Source organism: Xiphophorus maculatus, chromosome 13 (genome assembly GCF_002775205.1).
Source record: "Xiphophorus maculatus strain JP 163 A chromosome 13, X_maculatus-5.0-male, whole genome shotgun sequence".
Classification (NCBI taxonomy): domain Eukaryota; kingdom Metazoa; phylum Chordata; class Actinopteri; order Cyprinodontiformes; family Poeciliidae; genus Xiphophorus; species Xiphophorus maculatus.
The window spans coordinates 19,614,057-19,638,030 of record NC_036455.1 but is presented as its reverse complement, the minus strand read 5'-3'; the positions used below and the strand labels follow the sequence as shown (position 1 = coordinate 19,638,030).

Genomic DNA, 23,974 nt, shown 5'->3' with positions numbered 1-23,974 from the left:
GAGCTATCCAGATCCTGGACAACCAAAACCACCCCACATCACATTTATTTTTTAGGCATCAAGATATTTTCAGCAAATATCAGACATTTTTATGCTCTTTTTGGTTTGCAGTTATTTTCATTTATGCCCAGAATTTCTTTTTGTAGTTTGGCCTACAGTAACTTATATGTCGGTCGTCCTATTCAAATGTCCTGGATGAGTAATCAATGCTTTTGGAAAGATTCTTACTATTGTGTATGTTTTTGTTTTCCCTGTATGTGGATAATGTCATTTTTATTTTGGTGTCCCCTTAGAAACTGCTTAGTAACCCTTTTCAGACTGATGTCAGTTCATCTAACGATATTCTGCCTTTTGAGATTTTTAACCATACTTTATGTTGCTGAATTGTTTCTACTAAAGAGATTTCTAGATTTTACACCTCTGGCAGTATTTTTGCCAGCATGTGCCATGTCAAAATTCAACCAATCTTTTCTGACATTAAAAATTTGTTTGTGTGTCTCAAGGATTTAACTATGAAAAAACCCCAAAACATGAAATATGTCAGAGGCGAATGTTTTTTTCATGGCCCTGCACAGCCAGGCTAAATCTGATCCTACATACTGTAAATGTTTGAATAGTTTGGAGTGCTTGAGGCTATCAACACTCCGCGCAAAAATAAATACAGGCCAAGAAAGCCGGTTCAGTATTTATATTTACCAAAATATGCTGGTACAAGTGGTTCTAGATCAAAACAGGTCCCAAAGTAAAATTTGATAAATATGCATTGCATTAAATGATTAAGAAAATCTCAAATGCTCTGAAGTTATTCATAACTTTTTGGTAAAGCAGCACATACACCGATAACACGTTTTTTTTGTTTGTTTGTTTTTTTTCTGAATTTAAGGACATCTCACTATTTACCAGCTCTACATCTCCCCACACTTTTTAAATCCCACCATCTTCCCTCGCTCTATCTGCTTTCTACTGCTGCTCCTCAGAGCGTTCCTTCACAGAGTAGCTTTAATTATTTATTGCAATGATTTATTTAGGTTTGCTCAACATAGAAGCTGCAATCTTCATCCCCCTGTCTCTAAGTTTCTCTAGCTTGGTTGTACACCCTCCTTTTGCCCCTCCTCGTCTCTACATCCTCCTTTATTTTGCTCTCTCTCTCTCTCTTTCCAACATCTCTTCAAATGCTCGCCCCTTTTTCCCGGACTTCCTCTCATCCAAGGGCTTTTTCCTGAGGTTTCTCCCTGAATATTTCAGAATGTTTCTAGATTCCTCAACGGCCCAAACTATGAGCCACAATGTTTTAATGTTTCTTCTTTGTTATATTAACTAAGTTCCATATCTCTCCTCTGTTTTTGTCTTATATTGTTGCAAAAGATTTTCTTCTTTGTTTGCACCATTTATTCACATTAAGTTTGGTGTGTAAAACTCTAATGCATGGGGTGATTTGCAAATGTATTTACTGACTTTGATGCTTTTCGCATTTTGTCATAGTGTAACCACAAACTATATTGCTTTTTTTTTTATTACTGACTAACCCAAAGCAGTGCATAGTTTCCCAATTAAAAGAAAATTACACATGGTTTTCAAAGTATTTTTTACAAATAAAAGAGTAAAAAGTGTGTTGGGGATATTTTGTTCAGTTGGAACATCATGTTATGATGTTCTGCCAGTAGTTTGTCACAAGCCACAAAGTAACACAGCACACTTGTTGAAGGTGTATTATTTTTTTAGTGTATTAGTTAGATTAAATAAAAATGTAAGATTTTAGACCATATGTAAGAAGTTCTGGGTTTTCCCCAGTGTATTATGTGCCACCAGGCTTTACTTGTGCTCACACTATAGCATTATTTAAGGTGGGGGTTTTTTATGTTTGCATTCTGTAAAGCTTTATATTTGGAGTTCAGATATTAATCTTCCAGTAACAGTTTTGCAAATGATATTTTAAAATTTCCTGTCAACTTTAAACATTTTTTAACTCAAAACACAGCTGATTGACTGCTGAGCGCCCCAACCACCTGGCTTAGCAAGTTTTCTGGGGGAAACCTTGAAGTTCATATAATTTTAGAAGCAAATGACTCATCTATTTCCTTGTCTTAATTGGAGTTGCATACCTGCCTGCATGACTTCAAATACCACTGCCTATCCCTGACATTCATTTATTTTATGTAATAACTCAGAGTGCAGCCCTACGCTGTGCCTTTTACTTTGTAATTTAATTTCAGCCTGGAAGTGAGACAGCCACCTCCATCCGGTATCTTAGGGAATGTGCTCATGCTCATGAGATCTCTTGTTTCTCCCGTTCCCCGACCCTTTTGCCTGACCCGGAATGCTCCATCCTTTTTTGCCCTTTATTTCCTTCCTTGCTCATTCCTCGTCCCCCCCATCTCTGTGTCCGTGCGTCATGTTCGTGGGTGTTCGCAGTGCATGGGCAATGGGAGGAGTGGTCGTCATGGAGTCTGTGCTCTGTTACCTGTGGGCGGGGCTCCAGAACACGCACCAGGAAGTGCATGGATGGAGGTGGGGTGAAGCCTTGCGGCCAGCCCGACATTCAGACCAAACCCTGCAACATAGCCGTTTGTCCTGGTTAGTACCATCCTCATTAACCTACTACTGCCAGCCTCTTTCGCTCCTTATGCTTACGCATGTCTTTGTTGTGGCTTTAACCAAGCATTTCACCTCTTCTGGTCGCAGGCCTTACATTTGCAAGCATTTGAATTATTATTTTGTGTTGTTCCCTCAGAGCCCCCTTGACAAAAATGTCCACATTATGGTTAAGAAATTTTTTGAGATCTAATATTATGTTTTATAAAATGTTTTGAACTTTTATTAAAAGTCCCTTTGATTATCCTTTTCATTCTTTCTAGCTCTGAGATTACAACATTTTTTCTAATTGGTAAAATTCCTTACTGCCTGGCAACAATAAATGTTGTCAATCTACAACGTATAAGTTGTAGGAGTGCAATGAAACCAAACATTTACATGGTGTATAAAAACACTTGATTTTTTTTTTTTTCCTCGTCTCATTTCTGTTAAAACTTCTGCTAAATGGCAGAATAATCAGACAGAATTTTGGGATAGTTTTCTTTCTTCAAATTAAAAAGTTTAAACACATACAGATTGTGATGATTTCAGGAGAAAAGCAATGTTCTAACAAAATGTTCTAAACAAAAAAAATCTTCAATGTGCTTTTTGTTTTTCGCCAATCACAAATGACTGGACAAGATGCTCCAAAGTGGATTGATTATTTATTTATTTACTTATTTATTTATTTTGGAAATGTATGTGGCAATTGTCCGTAAATCTCACTTAAAAACTAAGGCAACCACTCCAGAACAACCTGATTTTTTGCTTGAAATAAGTAAATATCGCTGCATTGGTAAAGGTCATAATAGTCATTTTTACTAGAGCAGATTAATGTCAATGAGGCTCATAAGTCTGATTAAATGTGTCTTTTAAAAATAACTGTTAACGGATATTAATTATACTTTTCACATTCCTGGATTAAACATAGGTTTTTGTGTTTCCCTAAGTGAAACACAAAAAAGACATGAAAGAACTAAAGAAGCTTCTTCAATAACATTCTAACTTATTGAATATTCACTGTAACAGGCTGAACCTTTTTCGCCTGACAAAGTCACATGCAAACAGCAATTAGACGATTCTTCCTGAGACAGACTTTACTTTGACAGGAAACACTGTGCTCTTTTAATATGTCATGAGACCTTGTTACAGTCCCTGTAAATTCAACAAATACATCTGCATGATCAGTCTTGGCACATACATCTTCCTAAATATATGGGTTTTTTTGTTTTTTTTTAAATCTTCAAATCATTACTGGGTTTTCTTTCATTTTCTTTAATACAAAAAAAATATTACCTCTCTTTACTGTGTGAGTGTATAGGGAAATTGTCTCTTTTTTTTCCGTTCGACGTTCTTTGACTCAGATAAAGAGATTGCTTTGGTTAAAAACTTACATCGTATAAGTGTAAGTTTGAAAATTAATTTGAGTTTTTTTGTCCACTGTTTTAAAGGTTTCTAGCCTGATTTTATACTTACTGTACTTTCCAGTTCCATCCCTATCCGTGGTCCGTGGTTGGTTTGTTTCAGTTTCCTCACCAGTTGGAACTCAATGCTCTTTTCTGCTCTTAGATTATCCATTAAGTCAATTTCCTGTGAAACAAAAAAAAGAAACTTGAAAAAGTTAAGAGTGCAGCTGTTTCTAATTTTGCTGTCGAGGGTGCCGCCAGCCTTTATTCCAGTCTGTCCAAGATTTTCCAGCTGAAATGTTTTTATCAGCCCGGAGTGGAATAGGACTCGGCCGTGTTTGAGATAAAGCCTTAATGCAAAAGTCTCCTAACAATGGGTGGAGCAAGATTTGAACAAAAATCCCCGATGCCTGCCCCCCAAGCAACGTGCCAGATACGGCTTAAGATTAAAAAGTAACACCTAAGGTAAGTGTTATTTTTCAGCAATTTTTGATTGCAGAGTATTCTTTTGTTTGCGCTCGTTCTTTAATTTTTCCTTCGTCGGACTGTGTCTAAAATGATTTCCATTACAAAAGAAAATTCAATTTCGGGATTTCAATTGCTCGGGCTTTTCTGTGTTGTCAGACAAATGGATTCTGAGCTGGAATAGAGTTGTTAATGGATGCACAGATAATAAAACATCAGACAGTTTAAGAAGAGTGGTGTCTGCTTTCTGACTAATAGCCTTTTATTTTTCTTGAATTGATTTGAGTCCGAGCGAGAGTGTGTTTGCTTGGTTCTGTAATCGCCTAAAGCCTTAGAAATTATCACAGCATAAGTGCTTCTTATTCGGAAAGATTAATACTAAGAAGACCCTGTCATTTTCCACTTTTGCATGAATGCTGGTGCAGCTTGAATCTGAGATAGAGCCTCATTATAATTTTCCTCCCAATGTTCCGGGGCTAAACTTTGTTTTTCTCTCTTTTTATTTTGGTACTTTTCAAAGCAGAGGTTTTCTAAGGTCACTCCTCATGAAACAAAACTGTCACTGATGGTGCAAAAACAGGCAATAAAGTTGGTTCTTTTTTGTTTTGTTTTTTTTAAATGGGGAGAGGCTAATGCTATAATTTAAAGTAGGTCCCCCCCCGGCTTGTTTTTTTGCCTCGCGGTTTTCCGAACAGTTTATGTGAAGTGAAGTTTGGTAGAAAGTGTGTGCGTTTCCTTGCAGGGCCTTAGGGGAGCTCGTGTATTTGCGTCCATGTCACAACAGCTTCAGCTTGCGCTTAGGAGTTTAAAGGCGACTGTGCTTTGAAATGCTGAACACCAGAATAAGATGTTTTGCCACAACTGACCGCAGAAATGAAAGTTTGATGGATTGCAATTGTTTGCATAAATTTGCATGTTTATGTTTATGGGCACTAAGCAGCCTAACCTGAACTCCATGTTTTTGAACTCAAGTCGTTTTAGAAAGCAATATCTCATGTGAAGGACCCTGCAAAAGTATGCACCCAGCTCCCAAGCAAGGTAGTGACAGTCCCTGTAGTGAAAGATGGGATACGGTGATGACAGACTGGTCACTTTTGAAATGTATTCTTTCCTGCTCAAGCCGACTTTTAGTATTTTGTTAAGTAGAAGTGACAAACAGAACGAAACCCAGGAAGCATCAGAAGCCACAGATGGCTTTTACTCAAAAGAAAGGGAGATGTCTGACAAAAATGTTGTGCATATTAAAATAATGGCGGTACTGATTTTCCCCTCTGTGCTTCCTGTGGTTCCACAATGGTGATTTTTATTTCAGAAAGCCTACAGTCCCGTGGGACACGGAGAGCTAGATTTGTGACTTATGAACAGCCAGATGGACTTGTCTTCTTGGGTTTATGATGGAACTGCTTTCCGAAACGAGCTATTGTCTTTGAGACATAGTTCAGCTTTTAAGTATTTGTGTTGTGCTTGGCCTGGTCTCCCAATTAGGGCTTGAGGCATTTCTATCCATTGTCTCTCCAGACATTATCCATGTTGGGGAACTGTGAGACTTTTATTTTGCAAGAGTGTGTAACAATCCTCCTTCTGTATTTTATTTTTTTTTGTTTCGTTTACAGTTAGTGAAGTGCAGTATTGTTCTTTTCTTCTTTTTCAACTAATAATTAGTAATACGTTCCTACTCATTATCAGGTAGAAACATGTTTCTTTTTCTTTATATTCTTTGACTTCATAGGTCAGATGATTTAATTGGATAATTTCTGAAGTTTGTGTGGCAAGGACGCAGAGAAACACTCTTTTTTTACTGTTTCCTTCAAAAACACATTCATGCTGTCATTGCAGCAGAGCGTAGCTGTGCCTCAGCAGTCTGGATGCTTCTGTTTGCTGTTAATTACGCCTGTCTTGTTATCCTCTTGATAGAACCAAGAAAGTCTCTAGAATTTATACTTCACCAGTAGATCCCTTACTGGATCACAAAATGCTTCTGGTCGTTTTCTGTAGTTTGAGTTACTTTTAAAAATCTGTCCTATGTATCCAAGACTACACTTGATATTAGGGTGTTGATCTTTTATTTTGTGTCTTTTCTGCTTTGTACTTGTGTGTTTGTTTGTTTGTTTTTTCGGTTTTCTACTTCTAAGTGTAAAAATAATTTTTTCAAAGGATGTTTACAATGAAAAATTCAAAGATAAATGCATACCCATCTTGAGGAAATTGTGTAATTGTGCTTTCACAATTCATAATATAGTTTGAGTGATTTACTATAATGTACTTGTTACCCTATGATGCTACAATCATGGGAGTCTTCCTGCAGGAAGTCCATCAGACTCTTGTGTATAATAATGTATTTTTTGATTAATTGTTTATTTTTTTCTGATCAGAACCACAATCAGTGTAAAATAAAAACTTTTAAATATGATGTATAATTAAAATAGGCCGCTCACACAAGTAATGTAAGCTTTTTTTAATGATAGATGTTGTTAATAGTTTATATCGAATACTTGTTTTACGTGTTAGGTATATGCAATGGCTAATCTGAAAATAAAATTTTAAAAATCAATTCCTGGTGATGATATAAAGATGATTAAATGGATGATTTTAATTTCCCTTCGATTGGAACTGTAGCATTTATTTTGCAGGATAACAACCTTAAAGTGTTAGCCACACTTGAATCTGGTACGCCATTCATTCAGTGCAGTTTGTCCTTGCTTGAGGTTTTTGTAAAAAAAACCCAAAACAAAACAAAAATTCTCACAAAGACATGTTTACCCAATGTCAAGATGTAGGTTTGGCAGTTACTTCCCTTCTGAAAGAAACCACACATTTACAGAAGTGTGCTTCACATATTTCCTTTACGTAACATCCTGAAAATGTCACTTTCAGACAGAAAAAAAATTCTTCTAACTTTAAAGCCCTACATATTGTTTTGTAGATGTAGAAAGGTAGCATGACTACAGTACCAAATGACATTCTCATATTGCCTTGCAAGTTTGCTATTCTAGATGGACCTCCTATGATGACCACATTTCTGTGCACATTTCTGTCAAAACGCAAAAACTGACATTGACATTTTCTGTCAGTTTATGTATATATTTAAATTTTGAAGTTCTTGGAACTACAACAATTATATATATATATATATATATATATATATATATATATATATATATATATATATATATATATATATATATATATATATATATATATATATGTATACAGTACAGACCAAAAGTCTGGACACACCTTTTAATTCAATGGAGTTTCCTTTATTTTCATGACTACTGACATTGTAGATTCACACTGAAGGCATCAAAACTATGAATAACACATGTGGAAATATGCACTAAACAAAAAAGTGTAAAACAACTGAAAATAGCCCTTATATTCTAGTTTCTTCAAAGTAGCAACCTTTTGCTGTGATTACTGATTTGCACACACTCTGCATTTTCTTGATGAGCTTCAAGAGGTCGTCACCTGAAATGGTTTTCACTTCATAGGTGCCCTGTCAGGTTAATAAGTGGGATTTCTTGCCTTATAAATAGTCATGAAAATAAAGAAAACCCATTGAATTAGAAGGTGTGTCCAAACCTTTGGTCTGTACTGTATATATACAGTATATATAAAACGTTAACCAAAATTCTGAGGACCTTGCATGCATTTTGCATTGACATATTTTGGATATTTACTTCCTTTTGCATTCACGTTATTGTTAAATTTTAAATTACAAACATATATTATGGGTGGACTATAAAGCTCTTGAAATCCAGTGTTACCCTTAAAGTTGGATATTGCTGTTTCCAGACACATTCTTTGTTTGCTAGACGTTAGCCAATAACATGTTGAAGATTAACATTTATCTGTCAAAAATAAACCAGTTTGAGTGTCCTAGTGTTTTATGGAAAAAAAGTACAAAAAAATATTTCATTCCAACATCAGAGTCAATGGTATAAGTATGTTTAACACAGTTTTGGAACTTATTCTACGTAAACCAAAACTGTGAAATGGTTCGTGTCCTGAATTAAAACTCTACTGCACATATTGTGTTCACAAGGAAAAACGAGTCGGTACAGTGAGCAGGAATGTTAGAGGACCAGTCTGTTTCTGGTTCGTGAGGCATCTGGACGCCGTGCCCAAGCAAGAATCACATTTGTGCAGATCCACAATTGTCTTCTGTATATACTAGCACAATTTGTTTGAATTTGATTGAAAAAAATCCATGATGTTTCGAAGCTTACAAACAGACTTATAATCTGGGCTATCATACATTATTTTTAAAATATTATAAAAGCAGTGTAGCCTGAAAATTAGTAATGAGCCTTTTTCAGGTATTTAACAAATAAAATGTCTTCAACAGTCTTAGCTCGCCTAAATAGGGAAAGTTGAATCTGATGTAACACCACCCAGTGTAATGTCTTTTGAGGCCCGGTGTTTAATCTCGTTTCATCTCTTGCTTCTTCATTCAAATCTATTTCTCATGACTTACTTAACGATACAGCTTTTATATCACCACTGTATTTCACCCGCATTACTGTTCATCACTTTCTACTCCACAGTCAAGAGCCTTACAGAACAATATCAAGAAAACATGAACTAGACTGCACTTTCCGTGAACTCTTGCAAACGACGTTCGAAGCAATTGTTCTAACCCTGTATTTTGGAGCAGACTAAAATATTTAACATTTCCATAGATGGGGAGTTTGATGCAGCTGATGTTGCTTTTCCGTGGATGCGTCCGCAGCGTTAAATTCATTTGTGCTCCACCCCTGAAACTATTTTCTTGTTGCCTGCTCACTTTGTCATCCTCTGGCCTGTTTCTCTCTCTGTCTCCCTCCCCACCCCATTTACACTTCACATTTGCTCTCCTCTCTTTTAAATTCATGTCTCCTTGCCTCGATATCCACTCCTTCTCCTTCTCCTCGCCCGCCTCCATCCCTCTCTCTCTCTCTCCCTGCTGTGCAGTGGAGGGCCAGTGGTTGGAGTGGGGCGCGTGGTCAAAATGCAGCGTGACCTGCAACACGGGGACCCAGATGAGGCAAAGGCGCTGCAGTCCCTCGGTGCATGGCTGGGCTGAGTGTAAGGGGCTTCATCAGGAGAGCAGGGAATGCACCAACCCTTCATGCAGTGGTAAGGAGGAGAAAAGAAAAAAAAAAAGCACTCAGACATGGCACTTTATATGCTTTTGAACAACATTATGTAAACAGAGTATTGCGTTCTTTGAAGGAATGCTTATGCCTTTCCGCATGTGAATGTGTTCCGGTTTGGCAACCTAATTTGAATTGTCTCTTCTTTTTTTTTTTTTTTTTTTCTTTACAAGAACCCTCTAGGGGAAAATATCCTGTTTTTTGTTTTTCTTCATGAGTCACTTTAAAAATATACATTATATTTTCTCGCCATTACTTCCATACTCCACGTCAAACAGCGTTCGGCGTGGAGTATGTACCCTGTTCCCGATACCTACTGGTGGTGACATGCCTGTGCCTCAGGTGGAGGTAACTGGGGCAGCTGGAACCACTGGAGTCTGTGCAGCAAGACGTGCGACTCTGGGTGGCAGCGGCGCTACAGGATGTGCGAGGGCAGCGGCGAACAAGGCTATCCCTGTGAAGGTTCAGGAGAGGAGGTCCGGTCCTGCAACGAGAAGAAGTGCCCCGGTCAGTGATTGTGTGTATTAGAGCAATATTTAGATTCAGTATTGCTCCTGTTATCTCTCATACAGGATGGTTTACTTTCTCTTAAATAAAAAAAATGTAATGTCTTCAAAGTACATGGATAATAGTTGTCAGGAAAAAAATAGGTGTATTTTCCATTAGTTCATACTTCCTCCATAGACCTCTACTGCAATTCCATTTGCACTCGTCTTTTCATTATCTTCTGACTCTTCTCTCTCTTTACCATATTTTTTCTAATTTTTGCCCTGGCCTGTAATTCTTTTCTTTTTATCCTGCCAGCTTACTGCGTTTTCTCTCTAAAAATGTTTCTATATGTTTCAGCTCCCTGCCTGTTTTACGCCGCTGTGCTTCTCTGTTTTTTCTCTCTGCTTAGGGACAGTTTTGCTCAACAGTCCGATCGGTGCTTTGTCGGTTGACAGATACTGTTTGAATATTCACGCCTATTGCTGAGTGCCACATGTGCCTGTTCTTGCCTTGAGCTTCAAGGGGCTGCAGGGGGGAGGGGGGCTACAAAGGTTGAAGCTCCACTGTGACCCCTCGCTTTTTGTTCAAGGAATCTCTCCAACTTCTTCTGCACAATTCAAGGACCTTGTCTATTGACATTGCAAGGGACATAATATATTTTCACTCTATCTGTCTTTGCTCTTTGCTCTCTGTCCCTCTTCATCTCCCCGCATCTGCCTCTGCCAGCATTCATCTCCCCCTTGGACTCTCTTCTTCATCCTCGCTTCGTGTTTTTTTTTTTTTTTTTTTTTTCATCAGGGTTATGAAAAGAAGGGGAGAAACAGATGAATAAAAAGAGGGGATGAGATGAAGAGGGAATGAGATACTGCACTGGGGCAATGTCACTGACGGAGAGCAATGCGAGACGTACAAGAGAGGAAGATTGGGAGCTGCTGTAGGAGAGCGTAGATTTGAATCTTCTTTTTTTGGGGGGGCTTTTCTGTCACTGTTTTTTTTTTTTTTAGCTGTTGAGTCAGTGTGACTCTATTTGCCTGCTGGACTTCACTACATTTTACATTTGATGATGCCCCCTTCTCTCCCACAGCGCCTCATGAGATATGCAAAGACGAGCACCTCCTTTCGATGTCATGGAAGAGAGCCTCAGCCGGAGAAACCGTCTACAACAAGTGTCCAACAAATGTTATCGGTAAGTGGCACGCGCCTTCAGAGGGAATCAGCTGTAGTTTGCCGATTGCGCGTTTGCAGTGTAAGTCAGATTTATTTGCACCCCTCTGTAAAGACGTGTAGAACAAAATGTGGAAATGTGGTTCATGTCCACTGCCAAGCATGATGGGAGGTCTAAGGTGTAAAATGTATGCAATCAACTTTCTGTACTTTTGCTTGTTTTTTTTTGCTAATGGACCCAAAATCAATCAGGAAGTGGGCAAAATAATGAGGAAAGTAGAGATTTGATAAAATACAGCATCCAAAAATGTAAATAATAAGAAATGGATGTAGAAAAACAGCAAAAAAAAAAAAAAATCCAATCTACAATAGCACATGTGGAACATGCATGAGAACATGAAATGCTAGAATCCTGAATAAACGGTAAATGAATGAGAGAACGCTGGGAAAGGTGATTAGCAAAATAGTGATCAGGTGAGTCTAGTTAGCAAAACAGGCCATACCTCGCAGGGAGTACGAACACTGATGTAGAATGGCAAGAGAGTATGAAAATGCAACAAGGGAATGAAGGAGAAATAACTACACATGGCAAACATAAAAGCATAGGGATGAGTAAAATAATCACTGAATGCAAAATGAACCCAAAATTATGTTGAGCTCAAGACCAAAGGGATTAAACACAAAGGATCGCGAAACTCTTTGAAATGGTGGAGGATCTTTTAATAAGCCTCTTGTAGCATCTGCCTGTAAGCTGAACTTTGGTTACTATTGGGTCTCTGAGAAAGGTAATAATCCAAAATGTTGGGCAAACTAACTCTCATATTTATGATCACTCACAAAATCCACCTTTTGTTGTGAAATGTTACACAAAAGAGCAAGTGCCGTCCTCTGGCCAAAAGGGGTTGAACAAAGTCTTGGCATGAAAGGCACCAATAATTGTGTCTCGGGTGATTTCTTAAAATTACTTATTTTTTTATGTACCAGAACTGAACGTTGGATTTTTTTTTTTTAATTATGCTGCAGCATATTCTCACCAGAGGTGTGAATAACCCTGTCTGTCACTGACAGTAGCAGCATTAGTAGAATAATTCAAAAGTGAGCATACACTCTGTCAGAGTCAAAGCAAGTTCATGGGAGAATCTTGACCAACCTAATCTCATGAGCAAATCATGAGATTAACTTTTGCAGAAATATCATTTCATCATTGATAGTGAAACAACAAGAACAACAGTCTGAACTGCTCACGTTCTGCTAAATAATTGTAAAGAAAGCTGAAGAATAGAATCAACAAATTAGTGATGAAATGATTGAGACCTTCATGGCTTATACATCCTTTAATCAATGCAATTTGAAGATAAGTCTTACAAACTAAGGGTTGCCCAATTTTTTTAAAGCATGCAGGACACGGGCTTCTGTGTGAACACGTTTGACTGTGAACACACAGTCATTATTATTTCAACATGCCAGACTCAATCTGACAGAATCACATTTGATTGTAGATCAAAGTTTTAGAACGGAGCTGAATAATAAAAAGAACATTTAATGTCTGGTGTTTTGCTGTTTTTGCCTAGGATAAGATCAGCAAATGTCCTCAATGTCGGTCGCTGAGGAATGTATTGATGAAAGTACAAATTAAACTGTGAAAATAAAAACAAATAGCTGCCTCTGCATTCAAGGAGTACTTCATAAAGTGAAATAATATTGAACATCTTTTCAAATTGACAGAATTTGGCAGAACATATAGATAAAAGCTGCTCTGATACCTCATTGTTGAAGAAGAAAGAGAATCTTCATGTCTTCTGTAGTTCTCTAGGATTTTACTGGGCATAATTACAGAAAATGTTGTACATTTATTCCAGTTTGTATAACCGTTTTTTAAAAGAAAAATTAATTCTCCTTTCCAGGATCTGCTAGTCGTCGATGTATGCTGGACAATAACGGAGTTGCTTTCTGGGGTCCTCCGAGCTTCGCCAGATGCGTCTCCCTTGAGTATAGACAACTGCATTTAGCTGTAAGTTAGCTTTCATCACATATTCTCTTTGTCTCAGACCTGCTCTTTGCTGATTTATTTACACCGTGAACCCAGGCACGGAGAAGAAAACACGTGTATCTGTCCTGGTTACATCATTTGAATCGCTTTGTTGCAGCAGGTTGTGTTTTTTGGGGGTTAAAGTGGGAGAAAATAAGAAGTTTTTCTCTACTTCAAAGTTGACTTTGTAGCTATGCTCTGCCTTAAATCAAGTGCATTTTTTAACAGGTTTACTCAAAACAGAAGTCGAGCAATCTCTTTACTCGCAGCTTCAGTCCTCACTATCTCTAATTAGATTTCCCAGGGTGTTGCACTCACACTTATCAATTAATGAACTCGGCTAATGAATGTGTTCACCAGGGAGACCCCTTTCCTGTTCTGTGAACTTCAACCTTTTCAAAGCTACTCCTTGATGGTGGAAGAAGATGGGGGTCAGGGATTATGCGTGATAGATCTGTTTGCACTCTTAGCTTCTGTTTCAACCTTTTATTACTAACGGAATTTAATTATTCATTTTGTGTGAAGCTGTTATCTGTTCTTTTGGTCTGTCTCTCTCTCTCTTTGACTTTATCCACATCTCACCTTTCTTGCATGTTTGGATCATAGAGACCAAAAAATAAAAAATGAATGCAAAAAAAATAAATAAAATAAAAAATTCACAGCTTACTGCATAAAATCAATTTAAATACTCCTTTATTGCAAAACAAACAAAAAAAAGATCTGCAATGTCTCTTTTGATACTTTTTTTTTTAAATTTAACGCTTAATTTTTGTTATGAAAACGTGTAACGTTTGGCACTGTATGGCTCAATTTAATTTTTTAAATGTCACATGAACACTCAGGTATTTCACACATGCATGATTGCTTTCCGCTGTTTATAAGTTAAAATATTCTACATACAAAGAAATAAATAAAAGAAAAACACTTGCAGCTAGAATAACTCTTGCATGGATCTATTGTGTGTATAGTTGGTACAGTTGGCGTGTGCCTGCAGATGTCACTGCACCCACAAAACTGAACCTTTAAATTGCTGAAACACTTTTATTTTATTTCTTCTTCAATCGCCTGGCTATTTCACCATTTTGGGGATTCTCTTTTTCAACCTATCAGGTTACAAGTTTTGACCAAACTCGAGCTGTGTTTAAGGCATGGAGTATACTTTTTTTCTTTTTTGGTTTGCATATTTTACGTGCGTTTCATTCGTGTCACGGTTGTTGTGTAAATCAAAGGCGAAGCTGTCTGTTTTCCTAAATGTCTCCATTTCTCAATGCATTGTAGTTGCTAGAGCATCTTGCGAAGGGTCAGAGGACCCTGGCCGGGGAGGGGATGTCTCAGATCGTACGGAGTCTCCTGGAACTTTTGCAGAGGAGGAGCTACTACAGTGGCGACCTTCTCTTCTCCACGGAGATCCTGCGAAATGTGACGGACACCTTCAAAAGAGCAACCTACATCCCAGCTTCCGACGACGTGCAGGTGGGCCCGACCTCGAACGCTTCTCTTTGTTCCTTGAAGAACCTGTATTTTCCGTTTCACTGTTTATGAATAACAATGACTTGCCATTGACTGTAATACGCAACAGACTGCTGTTTGCAAATCTACTTTCTCTCCAAATGTGTTTAGGTACTTGATCCTTTTCACATTTTGTCAAGTTGCAATCATAAACTCCAATGAATTACTACGGTTCTGTGTGACGCAGCAGCAAAAGAAGCAGTGCATAACTGAAGTGGAAGGAAAGGGCAGAATTCAACTTTGCAAAATCTTTTGTATTTCATGCCCTTTCCTCAGATCCACCCACAATAAATAAACAGGTTTCTCCGGAAGTCTCATAATAAACAGATATTATTATGAGCCCTGAATATATACGGCGCTCTTCTGTAAATACCCCAGAGAATTGTTCAAAACCAGTTGTGAACAAGGGGCATCGTGAAGACAAAGGAACAAAGGTCAGGGAAAAGTTAAGGTAGTTTAAAGCAGCATGTGTCGAATATCTCAGCGCAACATGGAATCCATGTAAACACAGAAACTCATAGATTCAGAGTTACTCTGGAGGAGCTTCAGAGATCAGGTTCAGAATGGAGAACCTACAGTATGTTGCCAGCATAACTATAACCCAAATTTGGCATTTCAATAAAAGTTAAAAGAAAGAACTCATTGCTAAACAAAAGGCGTTTAGTGGCAGGCAGCGAAGTGTACAGAAATCATTGAAGAAAACATCTAGAAGACCTTGATGTTTTCTTGACATCAACAAAAATTGGATGTTTAAGCAAGGCAACAACTTTAATCATCCAGCCAAAGCTGCCGTGGAAGATTTCCACCATTCCAAACCTTCTATTGGTTTGCAATTGCTCCAAATAGATTGAGTATTAACTAATTGAAGCTGAAAACAAATTAACAAACTTATTTTGATTTATACATTTCAAAAATGTTGTCTCTTTTCCTTCCAGTTTTAAATTATAAAACAACTTATGTTATAAAACAACATAATCACACAGAAATACTCAAATGAAATTTGTGGGTTTAAAATTACATGGGGATACTTTTGCCAAGAATTGTAATTATTTGTTAACGCAAACGTTTTTTGTTAGTTTTCAGAAAGGATAGACATGCAACATGGCCGCAGTATTGACAGCTGGTGCATCTGAGGAGGATTTTATAGTAGCGGCCAATCTGACAATTGTCCTCCCTCATTAACTCGGCGTTTTTACTCCTGTGTGTAGAAATTCTTCCAGATTGTCAGCCACATGTTGGACTTGGAAAATCTGGAGAAGTGGGAGGACGCACATCAGGTAAAGTGTCTACCTATTAATTACTGTGTGTGTTTGCGCATGTGAAATTTAAGCATTTCACCCCTGAGTAAACATGTGCTTACTTGACATCTGGAAACAATAAACAACCCAGAACTTATTCCACATGGTCACTATTTTTAGTCAGTCTAGAGCTAAATCAGCGCTTCCTGAAGTTTTTACGCCAAGCAGTACCTCCGAAAGAATTCCACTCTCAAAGTACCTCCATCAGTACTTAAGTATTACATGTATAGTTCAACGTTTTATTTGAAATATGCACGTTTTATGTACTGGCCGCAGAAAATATAGCTAAATACAATCTGTTTGTGCAAAAACTGAATGGAAATTTAAGGGAAGTTTTGTCAATTAAAAATACGATTCAGATAAAATCTCAGAACATCAAACTGTAGATAGATATTTCAGGTTATTTCAACTCTCAGTCAGAGCTGTGCTTATCTGACTATTCATCAAACATTTGCTTTGACAAGCAAATCTTGCTCTGACAACGGCTACACTTTATCTTCTGCTGAAAGGTTGTGCTTAATGTTAAACACTGAGAAAACTGTTGAGATGAATTTTCTTATCTTTGATCATCTCCCTTCACTGTGTTGCGGTTTCCATTGCTGGGAGGTTGTGGGGACTATACGCTCTTGTTTAACGTAGCCTCTTGCAGTAATCAGAATTCACAAGCATCCACTTTAGAATCCACTAAGTATTGTTACATATTTATCTTTTTTTATGTTTTTTCTTGAATTTTAACCCCTATCCAGCGTAGTGGATAGGGGTTAAGAAAAGTAGTGCAGCTTTAAGTATGTTGATGCTTGATGAATATATAATGTGGCTGAATTAGCAGAATTTGGCAAACATTCCCACACAGCTCCTGTTACTAAAACAATTCATGGGATTTTTGCAGGGACTGATGCCAGAATCATTTATTAGGCTTAACAGGCATTTACGTTTTCATAAAGTGAGCTTGGTTCTAATGTAGCTTTTCCCCATTGGGTAACTAAATAATGGTTTGACTCCTACATTATGTATTTACTTTGTGTTATTTTTGTCTGATGTTAAAGGCTGTGCAATAATCTCGAAGCTGCTTTGGATTTTTATAATGGAATCACATTTCCGTCCTTCTTTTTATCTTTCCACCCACAGGTCGCGCCCGGTGCTGCTTTGCTGATGAGAATATTAGAAGATTTTATTCATTTCATTGGAGAAGCACAGAAGCCTTTTCAGAGTTTCCTGACAGTCACTAACAATCTCAGTAAGTCCACGGGATCTTAAATCACCTTTCGTTACAAAAACCCCCCAAAAAGCATCGTTTTGATACCAATCACAGACGTTTTGACACCAATCGCGTGAAAGTTCTGAACCCTCTAACATTGCTCTAATAACTTTTTAAGATCAAATCCTTCGTTTCATAATTTTCACCAGTCGTTTTTTTTTGCTCAAGCACTCTTTTTCCTGCTGAATTCGATCAAAGTTTTTCAATGTCTCTTTTATTTATTTATTTTTTTTGTTTGTTTGTTTTGTTTTGTTTTTAGTGATAACCATACAAAGAGAGCCAGTGTCGGCAGTTTCAAGTGACATCAACTTTCCCATGAAGGGACGGAGAGGGATGAAGGACTGGGCCAGAACAGCGGAGGATAAGCTCTACATCCCTAAAGAAGTCTTTACCATTCCTGCTGAGGGTAAGAGTGTCACGATAGATTTCATCTGGCCTAAACCATTGCAGGTGTTTGAACTAGCCTGGCTGACATGTTCATAGCCAACCCATATACATAATCAACATACAGGTGCTTCTTTGTAAATTAGAGTGTACTGTAAGTAGAAAAAAGGCTAGTTCGTTAACTCAATAAAAAAAAACCTCGTATTTTAAACAGATTCGTTTTGACATTGTTTTGACAGCATTCAGAAGTAAAGTAAAGTAAACCTCTAGACGTTGTTGCCAAAAAGCGCTTCAGAATGCTGGAACTGTGAAAAGTTGAGTTAGAAGAAAATGTGTTTAAACAAAAAGGGTTCACAAGCAACAACAATGACTGCAGCTTTGAGAGGTCTGTGAATCAAATCACATTTAAGAGTTTGTATGACATTTATAATGTCACATAAACATTATAAATGCTTGGACTCGGGATGGAGGCTATTCTTCAAAGCTTCTTCTGAAGCTAGACACAGATAGTAATCAGTTAACATGGAAGTTATGAATCTGAAGCATAACATCTGTCGTACTTTGCCTTATTCCTGCTCATCCAATCTGCTTCCATTACTCAAGGTAATGGAAGCAGATTGGTCAAGGTCAGAGCTCAACTCAAGGTCAGAGCAGCTCTCCCAGTAAAATTCACACATTCATAGGCGTTACTTGCGTAGACCCACAGAAGACCTCTCAAGAATTTTACAGGACGCAGTTGAGAAGGATTTGGGCTGTTAACCCGATTCGGGCTACCAGATCGCCGGCGATCTGAGATGCATACATATTTTTCAAATGCCGGTAGAATTCGAACCACGTAAGGTAGAGCAATTTTTTTTTTTGCATATTAAACTGTAAGAATTGCGCTTCCTTTTCCGACCCTAAACATCCCCCCCGAGTTGCTGTGCGCGCGCAGACGAGTTCACAGATTTATAGTAAAAAGGATGGGTCCACAAACATGATGTGGCATCCATCCCTCTATTTGTAGATCAGCTCGGGTCTGGCCAATCACTTCCTGTGTTGTTCTGACGTTGACAGAATGAAATACTACGAGATTTCATGAAATGTCACATGACTTCAGGTGAGATTTCATGAAAGTCATTTCCGTTTCCTGCACGTGCTATTTGGCTCTGCTCTTGCAAATGTCTGTCATGTGGACAGACATTTTCTCATGTGAATACACAAAGACTGACACACTTTCATTTAAATGTTTGTATTTTATTGTTGATGTACAATGTGCAATGTATCTTCTGCACTTCTTTTTTCTGATTGCACTGATAAAAGCATTTTTTTTATTTTCCCTCGTTTTATTGTTTTTAGAAAATTGGCTGTAACTTTGAAACGAAGCTTTGAAAAAACTCCAAATAAATTGTGTTTGGTTTAGAAGGCTTGTGTGCAACTTTTTTGTATTGGGAACTTTGGTAAATAAAGTTAGGAAACTCTTCATATTTACAAAAATATGTCAAAAAAATTATAAACGGATGGAGTTCTTGTTATTGTTTTGCAAATTTTCTATTTTTAATCAGTTATTATTGATAAATGGCATACAAACTTGGAAAGGAGGACTTATAAGGATTTTATAGATGTAAAGAACATTGGAGTGCTCCTAATAATGACTCTGCAGCATCCAAAAATGTAAAAAGATGCTCATGCGGACTTTTATAATGGTAGTCCTAGAAGGGTTAAATGGCCCAGGAGGGCCTCCCTGGAAGATGCATGCCTTTTATCTGTATGGAAGTTTGCTGTATTCCCTGGTGACGGCATGCTGCTGACAGAATTTTGAACGACGGCAGTTCACTTAGACAAACACAAGCGAGATGAATGTTGTTTGTCGAAGATGTCTTCTAAATACTCCTTTCCCCGGTGAGGGCTGTACGTTAGCCCAGTGCAACTTACAAAATATACAGTGTCTTTTCCAAATACTAAAATAAGAATCATACAGGTAGAACACAGTGATGAAAAAAATATACCTGGAGGCAGGAAAGATAAGATTTTATAAGGAAAACAAGGAAAAGATTAAAAGAGCGGGAAGAAAATTTCTGTGGCAGATGTGATCCGCTCCCACCAAAGCCAAAGGTCACATCCCACAGGAAATTATACTGGCAGACTTTCTGTCTGGCACTCCATCCCCTTTCAAATTAAAGTTCAGAGAGGCTGTAGGCCAAAAGCTCAGCGTTTTCTCTGGCCTCTAGCTCATGCTGATGATACTGTTTGATTTTAAAACATTATGGTGGAGGTCGTGGGGGAGACTCGCCTATTGTTATTCTTTTCATTTTGCTCACTGACATGGGCTTATTCTGAAACTCCTCCTGTTTAGGAAGATGAAAAAGGTAAATCTCAAATGCTAAATTTAAGTCTGTTAAAATAGCCTGAGCTTTATTTTTGTCTCCTCCTTATCGTTCTCCTCCACAGTCATAACTATGAATGAGGCGAGGGCTACTCTTAAGTGTGGAAAAAAAAACATTTTTCATGCGAATTGGAACCTTAAAAAATCTTCAAACTTCCTACTCTTTGCAATCTGGAGTTCTATTCCATATCGAGTTCATTTTTTTTTTTTTTTTTTTTCATTAAGTCTCCCAACTGCAATGCAAGGTTGTTGAAAAATCTTGAGCTGTGTATGGTGAATTGGGAATTACTGATATTCATGCCTGTTTTTTTTTTTGTTTGTTTTCACGTATCGCTTATTGTTCAGTAAAAGTGCCCAGCTGAATCACATTCATGCAGGCACTTCCTCATAAGACATCCTACACAGACTGTTGCCTTTTTGGCTTAAACACTTGGTTCAACTGTGTCTTCCAAACTGCACACAGCCAGTTAAGTTAGAATAATATGAGTGCTCTTTGCCCCCTAGCGGGAATTCTGCCTTTTTCCACTGCGAGGCCATGGTTTCGTCTGATTGCTTTTTGTTTGGTTGGTTCATTTAGCACATTATGAAAGCCCATCTCAGATGGACAGCTTAAATGCGATCATAAAGCCCCACTGGCAGTTTAGTTTGAGCACATGCGCTCATTGAGGCACATGCATGTAGCCAATTGATGTTCATGTCAATTGGGTTCATGAAGCGCTTCGGTGAGCAGAGGCAGAGACTCCACTTTGCTGCTTTTTGATTTGACTAACACCTTCCGTTTTTCTCCTCTTCTCACCAACACGGATAGATACACTGAATCCTTTGCTTCAGCAATTCAATTACATATTTAGCTAGGTCATTAATGAATGAGTCAAAAAACTGTCTTTCGAAAACTTGAGTGCAACTTACCCACTGGAAACTTAAAAAAAAAAAAAAAGAAATGGTCTTCAACCGTAATCGGTTTTCTTTGAAAGATGTCAAGAGGTCTTTAAACGGAACTTTATATCTCCATTTAAAGTTTATAAATGGTTAATACATTTAGAGTATCAACTCTTCGCGCCACTGCTTAGTTAATACTTTCATTTACTCTCTTTCAGAGAACAAAGTACATCTTATCCTCGCGCATTAAAGGAGAAATATTGTCATGGTCATGTCATTTATGGGTCATGTCATTTTTGACTACAGAGAATCAAACATAAAATCAAAATAGATGATTTCTCTCTGGGCTTTTTATAACTTTACAAATAAGCAAGACTTTTTCCAAGTCCTTTCCCTGCTAGTGTCATTATAATCACGGCATTACAAAAGTTATATTGAAATAAATGTGTTAAATGCAATGTTTATGGTGACATAAATTACTTGAAGGAGGCACTCAAGTCTTCCAGTCTTCATTCTGCTCAATCTTAATAGAATAAGATTGTACAAAACCTCACATTTCTTGTCCAGACTGTTTTTATCTGTCATGTGTTTAAATAGGATACAAAAATCCATGGCATTAAGTGCATGTTTGTAAAAGAGATCTTTGATCTCAAAGAGTTTTATTTTGATTAAATAAATATTGAAGATATAATAATGATCCAATATTCCTTTTCTAAGCATAAGACACGTGTAGAAATTGATCAGCTGAGCCAGGCTGTACCACACCTTTTCTTTTGGTAAATCACAGATCTTCCATTGCAACATAGATACACCGTTTATACAGCACATTTACACAGCTCTGCAACACAAACATTGCTGCAATGACCTGACGATAATATTTATTGCCATAATTCATTGTGCAGGCAATCTGTCTGCAATGATGAACAATAACTCTTCTTGGAATGTTGATTACTTGAAGTATCTCCAAACCCAACCTATTCCATAGTGTTTTCTGATTAATTGACTAGTAAATATTCAACTAATCCATGTTTTAACTAATGAATGTGAATTCAGTGGACATTCAGTTATGCATACACAGCATTGAACCAACACCCTTCAATGGGCAAGCAATCATTAGGGATACATAACAATAATAATAATTTCACAAACTATGTTCATATTTTAACATTTTTAGCTCTGTCCACAAATATTCAATGGGATTAATATCTTTGAATTCTTCTCTTGTATTTTGTAAGTAATTTGTCTGTATGCCTATACAGACTCCACTTTGACGACCTATTTGCTCCTCCATTTTAACTTCCTGGTTGAAGATCTTAAAATGTTGCTTAAATATTTGCACATAATGTTCTTTCTCCATGATTTTGTACGTTTTGTTACCCACACAACAGGATGCCACCGACCCCGCATGCTTTGCAGATGTGAATCTATGCTCCGGCTGCCATTCTGTTATTATTTTTTGTTTGTTTGTTGTTGTTTTGTTCTCCAAATGTAACATTTGTTTAGTTACAGCAGACTACATAAAATATCTCTAAAACATAAGGACTTTTTTGTTGCTTTTGGAGTAAATGACGTCTTCCTCACCAAGTGACCTCTAGCATATGTCGCTACAGAACCCGTTTCACTGTGGATAGTGACAATCTTTTACCAGCTGTAACCAGGAATCTTCTTGTTGCCTTGTTGATGTGGACACCAAAGCAGTTCATATATGGTATTTGTAGCACATCTCTTTTCTGAACATTGTTAGACATTCCCACGGAGTTTATACTTGGGGAAAATAAACCTTTGAACGGATGTATGCAGCACCTTTCAGGCATCTGGAAATCATACCTAAGAAAGAACCTTTCCTTGAAGGAAGCCATGAGTCTACATATTCCAGTGAGGAAAAGATGCAATGCATGTCTGTTGGTCTGCAAAATGTCAAGCATACCACCGATGTGCCACATGAATTCCAAGATGTAAAGTTTTCACCGCAGAACATCAGCACCTCTCATGACACAAATATCTGAAAACACATACTTCACCATGAGCAATGCTACTGCTTAAGCTCACCACAGTTTTTTTTTTTTTTTACTCTGACGAAAGAAGAGCAAAAGCAAACATGCACTGTAATATCCCTTTAATTACCGATTGCAACAGTAACTTTCTGGCTAAGCACCAACTCCAAGGATATCTTTTCCTGATAAATGGCATATTAAAGTTCACTGATGGTGACTGGTGGTTTGCCATTTTGCCGGATTATGGCTGACCACTAATCATTCCGACATGCAGCGGGTGCAAGAGAGTGACGAAAACTCTCTTCGCGGGGAATTAGAGTTTTGTGATTGAGTGCTTTTGTGGCATTAATCACCATAGAGCGCGGGAGTGCCACCCCCTCACGCACTGATTTACCATTTTGCTGCAATACACTGACTCTCATTTGCATGCTTTCACAGACCCAGTCCAATTAGGTTCCGTCAAACTCTCAGGCTTTCTCGTCCTGACTTTGATCTAGAATTTTTGCCCCCTCACAGTCTCACAATTGCTTTTTTTTTCCCTTTACCCGCTGTTGAGATCTTTTTTGTCTCCTCTTTTTCCTCGTCTCTCTCGCACTATCTCTCTCCCAAAGCATTACCTCTGAGGCAGCAGGCAGACAGATTTTAGATGAGTCACCCAGAATGTCTGATTCCATCAGCTTCCCTCTGTTTTCTGCTCTCTCCTCACTTCTTGTTCCTGATGCTTCTGCATCATTTCACAATGTAAAACGGTAAAAAAGGAAGTGGCTTCTCTCTTCATGAACCTCTTTCTTTTTCCTTCTCCAAACTCCCCGTGCCCCTGCAAATTTGAGACATTGTCTTAGAAAACTGAACTGTTTTTGAGCACCGATTAAAGTCTTGGACGGATGTTATATAACATAATATGATGAAGCAATTAATGGTTAAAGTGAGGGTTGGTAGACAGAAATAAGAAGCGTGTGCAGAAAAGTAAAAAGCCTTTTTTAAAACAAGAACACATAGGGCAAGGTCATTCACCATAATGACTTAAA

General features: G+C 37.8%; 1 protein-coding gene across 12 annotated transcripts in view; it reads left to right on the top strand.

Moving 5' to 3' along the window:
• adgrb2 (adhesion G protein-coupled receptor B2) overlaps positions 1-23,974 on the top strand; it is a 262,213-nt gene that overhangs the window by 125,490 nt on the left and 112,749 nt on the right. For 11 of the 12 annotated variants that reach the window (XM_023345456.1, XM_023345457.1, XM_023345455.1 and 8 more), the window contains exons 5-13: positions 2,413-2,574; positions 9,396-9,560; positions 9,920-10,084; positions 11,151-11,252; positions 13,135-13,241; positions 14,538-14,732; positions 15,977-16,045; positions 17,195-17,303; positions 17,584-17,730. In XM_023345456.1, coding sequence (XP_023201224.1) covers positions 2,413-2,574; positions 9,396-9,560; positions 9,920-10,084; positions 11,151-11,252; positions 13,135-13,241; positions 14,538-14,732; positions 15,977-16,045; positions 17,195-17,303; positions 17,584-17,730 — 1,221 coding nt within the window. The remainder of the gene's footprint in view (positions 1-2,412; positions 2,575-9,395; positions 9,561-9,919; positions 10,085-11,150; positions 11,253-13,134; positions 13,242-14,537; positions 14,733-15,976; positions 16,046-17,194; positions 17,304-17,583; positions 17,731-23,974) is intronic. The other variant, XM_023345460.1, reaches the window with a different exon arrangement.